At 28.0% G+C, this 8241-nt stretch overlaps 2 protein-coding genes across 4 annotated transcripts in view; both read right to left on the bottom strand.

Moving 5' to 3' along the window:
- Positions 1 to 3244, bottom strand: part of LOC124426408 (UPF0489 protein C5orf22 homolog) — a 445446-nt gene extending 442202 nt beyond the window's left edge. For 2 of the 3 annotated variants that reach the window (XR_006942720.1, XM_046968075.1), the window contains exons 1-3: positions 2695 to 3244; positions 2011 to 2156; positions 1241 to 1390 (exon numbers count right to left, since the gene is read on the bottom strand). Coding sequence is in view for 2 of the 3 variants with exons in the window: in XM_046968075.1 (XP_046824031.1) it covers positions 1241 to 1390; positions 2011 to 2156; positions 2695 to 2772 (374 nt within the window). In the remaining variant the exon portion in view is untranslated. The remainder of the gene's footprint in view (positions 1 to 1240; positions 1391 to 2010; positions 2157 to 2694) is intronic. The other variant, XM_046968055.1, reaches the window with a different exon arrangement.
- A 35-nt stretch (positions 3245 to 3279) lies between these two features.
- On the bottom strand, positions 3280 to 8211 carry LOC124426349 (probable ATP-dependent RNA helicase ddx20). Its single transcript, XM_046967945.1, has 7 exons — positions 8091 to 8211; positions 7574 to 7764; positions 7331 to 7504; positions 7056 to 7257; positions 6787 to 6982; positions 6583 to 6668; positions 3280 to 6502 (listed from the first exon to the last, which is right to left on the bottom strand). The coding sequence occupies exons 2-7, from the start codon at positions 7758 to 7760 to the stop codon at positions 3721 to 3723; spliced, it is 3627 nt and encodes a 1208-aa protein (XP_046823901.1). The 5' UTR covers positions 7761 to 7764; positions 8091 to 8211; the 3' UTR covers positions 3280 to 3720.
- Between the last annotated feature and the right edge of the window lie 30 nt (positions 8212 to 8241).

Below are 8241 nucleotides of genomic sequence, written 5' to 3'. Positions count from 1 at the left end.
ATCCCGCGTACTTCATTCTCTATACACGGATATATATCCATGGTAATTCGAGAAACATAACTCAAGACCCAGTGGAAAGGTGCATCACGACCACCGGCGTACCAAGTCGGCTTCTCTTTGCTACTTTAGTTGTCCGTACCCCTTTCTCTTTATGTTCGTCGCGCACGAAGACCGTCCTTTTCTTCACCTCTTTCACCAAAGAGAATTCAACCGAATGTGATGACTTTTCACAACTGAGTATATACCATCTTCTAGGTATGCAAGGTAAGCTCACTCGGGTCCATTCAAACGTTACAAATCAATCTCGATAAAAATGAGATGGAAATTATTCAGGATACGATTGATGAAACAGCTATTTATACTTCGAAGATATTTCAATTCGTAAATATTTATTTTAAATAATTATCATATGAGTATATAAAATTTTCTAAAGACATATGAACATCATTTATAAGCGTAATGAAGTCTTAATATATTCGTATTCTAAGAAGTAACATATAATATATAATTTATGTTGCGACAAATTTACAAGATCCGACGACTAATGCAAAAGATAAAATTACCTGTCAATAATTTTTCTAATGTTTCAGTATAAGAAAACACGTGTTATATTACGATATACCTAATGTGATACTGCCTACACACGTATGCTAATAACGGTTCTTCTTTAATTAAGCATAAAACAAGTGAAAAATAATTATAGGAAATGAAATGCTTTGACAAATGCAAAACTCTTTCATTTACGTTTATCTAAGTAGCGTTCTAACACCATTTTTTAAAATGCCTCAATTAATAGAATTGTTGCCTAAAATAAATTACCAAACGATCTCTACCTGCTAAGTTTCACATATTTACATAAAGTCTAGATAAGAGCTGCAAATTATAGCCTCATTATATGGGCGTAATAGGGGACACCCTCTTCACAAAAACTAATGAGAAAGTCGTTTACCTTACGATATAATTACACGTAAATTATTTCTGTTATAATATTGAAATTAAAATTCATTGTACACATATAAATAGATCGACATTAACATATAGCCATATATTTGTATTTAAATGAAATTAAAGCGATTTTATTAGCAACTGCTTATCGAATGGAAATGTAATATGTATGTAAATTTGAACAAAATGAAAGATAGTAATGTCGCATCAGATAAATAGAATAATGAATATATATTCGCAATAACATATGAACAAAAATTTGTGTATGTCTGTGTGTATATAAAAAGAAACTTACCTTATAGTACCGCTCTGCTTATGCTTGCCGATGAAAAAAGTCATTATTCCATCGGGTATCTGCTTTGCCCACGGTGGTTTTATCCAGATCAAACTTTTGAAGTGACCGGCATATACTGCTGGCATAATCCAATTTTCGATACTAATATCCCTGTGATAATGAAACAAAAGTACATTTTCATTTTATTCATCGATTTATATAACATCTATACATATATTCTCTATACTTTAATAATCATAATAAAATGAGTCTTATTAATTTCAATATTTCATTACTGTTTGTAAAATTATTCTAATAATTCGAACATTTTCATCGATGTTTTATTAACGCGAAGAAACTATGTGAAATTCCTTTTCTATGCACGATGCAAAAACATACGAAACGTGCTAATTTTTGTTGATATTACACTGACAACCGTTAAATACCAGTTTTAGAATGCACTTCAGATTATTTGCATCTTTGAATTCATCGTATAATATTTGTATTATATATAGATATGTAACTACTGTATATTAAAGAAAAATACAATTTATTAACATGTAATGTGTCTAACGTGAAAAATTGTCGAAAATATCGTCGTACATACTATTAAGTTTTAATTGAAAATATTACCACTGGATTATCTAAAAGTTATACTATAATACTTCAAATATTAAATAACTTTATAATATTATCATAATTGTAATGCTAATAATTATTTTATATAATAAATATTTAATGTTAATTAATGATAACTATAATCTAATTATCATTAAAATTAATATGCATACCCAAATAATTCATCCTTATTCCATACAACATCAGCTGACATACACCTTGGTATAAGCATATCTGGATGAGAATCAAGATGAATAAACGTATTTCCTTCAAATGGAAGATGTTTTGAACCCAAACATCGATAAATGAATGGTAAAACCTAACAAAAGAAAATTCAGAAGTTATTTAATTATTTAAGAATTTCAGATAAAAAATATTCTTAACCATAATATGTACGTACATATATACGTATTATTTAATATAGATTATTTTAATACATTTATATTATGGATTTAGGATATACACGATTAAAATGAACGAAAATATATCATACATGCTTGTATAAATATAATCTTGTATAAACATAATCTTTTGTATAACATAATCTTGTATAAATATAAATATAATACGTATTATTTGTATGGAATTTAAGAGCGATAAAAAAAAAAACGAACATTTATGGAAGTGAAAACCGTTAACTGAAATTGATCGATAATCGAAATTATATCGAATTTCGATTGTTTTGTAAATGAGCATGCGCGAGCGTATGAATCCCGAGGTGGCTCGTAGCGCCACCGGCGGGAGAAGAGAAAAATAAAGTCGTTCGGAGTTGCGAATCACAACGTAAACAAAACAGAAGAGACGGATCAGCTAGGACGAATACAGACGACACTCTTATCGTTAGAGGTCGTACGTACCTCATCGTGATTTTCAACAATGTGGATCGGTGTTTTTCTAAAGCATTTACGTTTGAAAGGCATATTGAAGGAAGCCATGGAAATCACTAATTTTCAGCTAACACCAAAATTAATCGCGCGTGAGAAAGAACTCGATACGACGTTTTCCGATTAATACGACACAATACACTCACGAATACGATTACATAGACTCCCTCACGCGAAAGCACGTGGTCAACGACTGAAGTTGTGCTAGGCGGGAGCCTCAAACGATTATTTCGCGAATAAAAGAGGCACGCAACGGGTTCCTACCCTGAATTCTCTCACGAGACGAGTTTCGTAAGGTGGTGCCTTTTTTTTCCGTTCCTCTTCCCCCATCTCGCTCTTCCTCCTACCTCCCTTTAGATTCTCCCCACGTCGAAAAGATGCCTCAGAAACCTGATCTGCTTTAACTCACAGCCGGCATATATAAATTGTACAAATATGCGTGACAATCTTGTCGAATCCATTATTTGAAATACGCGTATTAATATACACGTATTAAAACGTTCAGATATTTAATGTTATTATATTGTAAAATCATTATAAAGAAAATAACTTTTATTATAGAAGATATTATGAAGTTGTTGTATTTTTCATTTACATAACTATACATGTAATATCCTTCCTAACCCTAAAACTATATAATAAGCATCTTTTACATCAATCTTTTTACTCAATAGGACATATGCGATTTGTAATCCCACAAAATTCAATCGAGAAAGATCAATTGAATTACGTAAGATCAAGTAGTATGGTATCGATGGTAAAAGGTTACACATGGCACACAGAGCATGTATCTTATAAATGCATACCAATAACATATGACCTTTTACTATCGATCGTTTCGCATATCATTATACATTACCAATCGATTATAAATCAATCGTTAGAAATCATGACCAAAAATAATGTAACATTCAATTTATAATATTAATATATTATATATATATATATATATATATATATATATATATATATATCCATAAGCGCATCATTTGATTATGACTATTCATTTTTAGTACACTGTTCTAACATCTGAGACTGATAAATGTGCCAATGTAAATTATTAGTTTGCATTCTAATGGATGTAAATAATTCTTCAATGTCTATTTCTTCTTTATGATTAGAATTTACAAAATTATTTGATGTATTTTGGTTAATTTTTGATTTATAATAATCATTATTTAGAGAAGTTTGTTTCGGACACGTGTCATAACTTAGATTATAAAAAAAGTTATTATCTGTATAATTATTATAAAAACAATACGATTGAATCCAAGGATCTATACTATGATTATGATTATAACAGTTCCACTCATTAACATCGCAATAAAAAGAAACTCCATCTGATTTTGTATTGGCATTGCATTTTTTCCTATGACAAAAAGATACTGCAGTGTGTACATCTATATTAGAATTTTGTTTTGTATTTAAACATTTTTTAGGTACTGAATGATCATCAAAACTATCCATTTGTTTACAAAAACTAACAGTTTCTGGATCTACTTGTTCATTGCATGGTTGTACTAATGGAACATAAGCAGTTTGAATAGCATTTAAGCTTTTTTCTGCTACAGATTTACATGAATTCATAGATGTTTTGGTTGAATGTTCCTTCCATGTATAATTGTATTTTGTTTTTTCACTTACAATTGGAAATGATGATAAGTCTTTTTTGGCATTGCCAATATCCAAAGATGATTTATCTGACAAGTCAGTTTCATTACTTTCACCTATTGTTTCTATATTTGTATTACATGTTTGATCACATATAACTGAATCTTCTATTACACTAGAATTTGTATTTAATTTATTTCCCAGATCCATTGTATTCATTTCCTCACCAAGTTTCTTTATGCTTTCTGTATCTTCGTGAATTTTGTTTAATATAAAGTCATTTGTATAATTATGATTTATTGATTGAATACAATTATTTTCATGTATTGCAGGATACGAAGAATCTTTCTGTATTAATTTAACTTCACTGTTTGTCTTTTTGATATTCTCTTGTTGTATTAAAACAAATAATTCGCCGAAAGATATTGTATCTTTATTTAGTATTTTAGTACTTAAACTATCAAATTCAAATTTATTTAAGACAGTAAAATGTTTAATCCATTCTACGAATCTTAATGAAATATCTGGTTCGTTTTGTAAAAATTGTAATGCTGTACGATAATCTTCCTTTTCTTTATCAGATATCATTAAATTTGGCATAAAACCATTTCCTCCCTTCATCGAATACGGAAAGTAAGCTTCAAATTTTTTTCCATATTGTCTATAATAACTTTTAAAATCTTCTATTTCCATGTATATATCTATCAGATTTTGATTCATCTGTGATGAATATAAATAGATATCATCAATTTCTTTGTCAGTACGAAGTTCAGGATAAATACAGAGAAAAGCTTTCTTCTGTACTTGCAAGAAAGCTTTTAAAACTAATAAATTAAAGTCATCTGTTATAGGGCTACAAATAGAATTTGAGATATTTTTCATTATATTGTCTAATAAATAAATTTCAAAATTAAGCTGTTTATTCCATGCTGATGCTATACTTAGTATAGAATCATCATCATATCCTATATCAAGTTTATTCTGTTTTTTGAAACTTTCTGCATTTATTTGCAAATAGTTCAATAATTTTTCAATATAAAGAATATCAATATCTTCTGTATCTTCTGGTGACGGTAATTCAACACACATAGCATTATTCTCTTCTGTGAAGTGGCTTTGTTCTTCGTTATTTTCAAATATTGAATTATTATCATTCATAGTTTCAGAATTAATTGTATTATTTGTCTGAGTAGTCATATTTGTAGCATATTTCTTATTGATTGTAAATTTCAAATATTCCATCATTTCATTATTATGAATATTTAATAATTCATCCTGCTCAACATTAGATAAATCAACTTTAAACACAACATCTTCATTAAGTTTCTGAAACTCGGATGGATTATTGGAATTATTTATTAATTTAAATTCATATAAATTCTTTGATGTTGGTTCAATACATGAAGTATCAAAATTTGGTATTTCCTTTTCCACTTTATTTCTTAAAGGACATTCAAGTTCGTTTTCTTCTGCTATATGTTGTGCAAGTAACGAATTAGTTGACGTAGTGTCTTCTGAATTTGATGTAGTTATATATTCAAAAGACTTACTATTTTCATATACTGGATTATTACTTATTTGATTTAACATGTTTTCATTGAAGGATAACTGAATATTATTTGCATTATTTTTATTATTTTGTAAAAATACTTTGTTACACTGAGATTTCTCATGAGATATAAGAGTAGGCAAGCCATCATCTGAATTAAGTCTTCTATTGTCAATTTCTTTTTCATCTATATCACTATCACATTTTCCAAATATCTTATCAAATGCTGTATAATCAGAACTCCAAATATTAAGTGGATACTCTACAGGAAGTTTAGCAATGGAAAAATTATTTCCCCCAATAGTTCTTAATATATTCTTGAACGACTGTAATTCATTGTCTGAGATAATAGTGATAGAAATTCCATAAGATCCATAACGACCACCTCTTCCAATTCTATGTAAATATGTAGCTGCATCTCCAGGTATATCAAAATTGACAACTAAATTTACATTTTCAACATCAATACCTCTAGCAGTTAAATCGGTTGTTATCATTATTCTACATTTAAATGTTTTTAATTTTTTAATAGCCTGTTGTCGCTTAACCATATCTTGATTTCCTGTTATGTAAGCAGCAGAAAAACCCATCGAATTAATTTTATTACACACAGATTGTGCTCTGGAAAATTAAAAAAAAATATATACATCAATATTAGTCCTTAGATTAGATCTGTTATAATCAAAAAATGTAAAACATACCGTGATTGGTAATTTGAAAATACTAAACATTGTTTAAATGGAATTTTATTAAAAATCTTGATAAGCTCTTTTACTTTTAATTTGACCTATATAAACAAGAAAAATCGTAAAAATTTTTTACAAAAAGAATTAAAAATTAATAATGAATTATATAATAGTAATATAGACAAATATTAATAACTAAAAATACGAATTTATAGCTACCTGTTTCATTGTATATGGATGTGAAGGAACTACAGAAACAAATTGTTTTAAACCAACAAGAATTGGTCCATCGTCATCTGGAGATGTTAATACTGGTGAACACATATACATTTGAAGAAAAGATTCCAAATCTCCTAAATAAGTTGCACTTGATGCTATAACTTGTTTACTAACTGGTAATTTAGAAAATATGTAACTGAAATTACAAAATTTATAAGAATTAAAACTGTTCAACATATACAATAAAAAAGTGGTAACATTATACCTACTTGATGTCTCCTTGGAAACTATTTTCCATTAATTTATCTGCTTCGTCAAGTACAAATAATCTGATATTATCAGTTTTAAGGAACCCTTTCTCTATCAAATGTTTTACTCTACCTGGAGCTCCAACTGCTATGTGACATACCTTAACTTTTTTTTTATCATCATTTAAAATCATTCCTCCAATAAAAGATTCAACTTGCAATCCTGAAAAAGTTTAAATTCTACATAGAGTACATTCATTTAATCAAAATAATATAAATAAAAAAAAAATACTGACCTTTTAATTCTGAACCGACAGATGACAAAACTTCAGAAATTTGGATAGCTATTTCTCGTGTAGGTGCTAATATTAAAACTTGTATAGAAGATACTTGAACATCTATCATTTCAAGAGCCACAGTACCAAATACTAATGTCTTTCCAGTTCCAGATTTTGCTTTTATTATTAAATCTAAAATAATAATATTAAAAATATAACTTCATATAAGATAAATGCTGTATTAATATTATACCAACATACCAAAACCACAGCGTCCTAATGGTATTGCTTTGAGTTGTATGGGAGATGGACTTTGAAAACCACAATTAGCTAAGCCATTCAAAATATTTTGAGAAAGTCCCATTTGAGAGAATGTTACATCTTCTAGTATTTTAACATCTTTAGTGCGTGGCTTCTTTTTTACATCATGAGCAATAGTGTTCAACATGTTTCTTTAATAACATAAAGAATATACAAACAAATAAATACAATTAAATAATATATAAAATATTAACTTGTGATGTGAGGTTAGCTATCATTGCTACTTAATAAATATTACATTGACATTTGATAATTATTATTAACCGATAATATATTATATAAACAAATTGTAAATATATCAGTTTATATAAAAATTCATAAATAGTTCATTCGTTAACAAATGAGATATTCAAACTTGTCTTCGCAAATTACAAACTTTCATTAATATATAAAATTACATTACTTGATTAAATTATTAAATTTTATGTTTTTAACATAAATTTTAATAGAAAATTACCTATATTATATTTATAACAAGTAGATATATAAATATGAGAATATCTGTGCACGATTATATCAAGTTGAAAATACAAAACTTGAATCAAATTAAACATTCTGCGAGTACCAGTAAATGCTCCAATCGTAACTCAGCATATAGTCTCTTAATA

Source organism: Vespa crabro, chromosome 1, assembly GCF_910589235.1.
Source record: "Vespa crabro chromosome 1, iyVesCrab1.2, whole genome shotgun sequence".
Classification (NCBI taxonomy): Eukaryota; Metazoa; Arthropoda; class Insecta; order Hymenoptera; family Vespidae; genus Vespa; species Vespa crabro.
The sequence above is the reverse complement of the archived record's forward strand: the minus strand, read 5'-3'. Positions and strand labels throughout refer to the sequence as shown.

Coding starts and splice junctions, on each gene's coding strand:
- LOC124426349 (XM_046967945.1), bottom strand. CDS start 7,760: ATGTTGAACACTATTGCTCATGATGTAAAAAAGAAGCCACGCACTAAA. Junction 7,505..7,573: donor ATTAGGACGCTGTGGTTTTG/GTATGTTGGTAT, acceptor TTATTATTTTAG/ATTTAATAATAAAAGCAAAA. Junction 7,258..7,330: donor TGTCGGTTCAGAATTAAAAG/GTCAGTATTTTT, acceptor AAACTTTTTCAG/GATTGCAAGTTGAATCTTTT.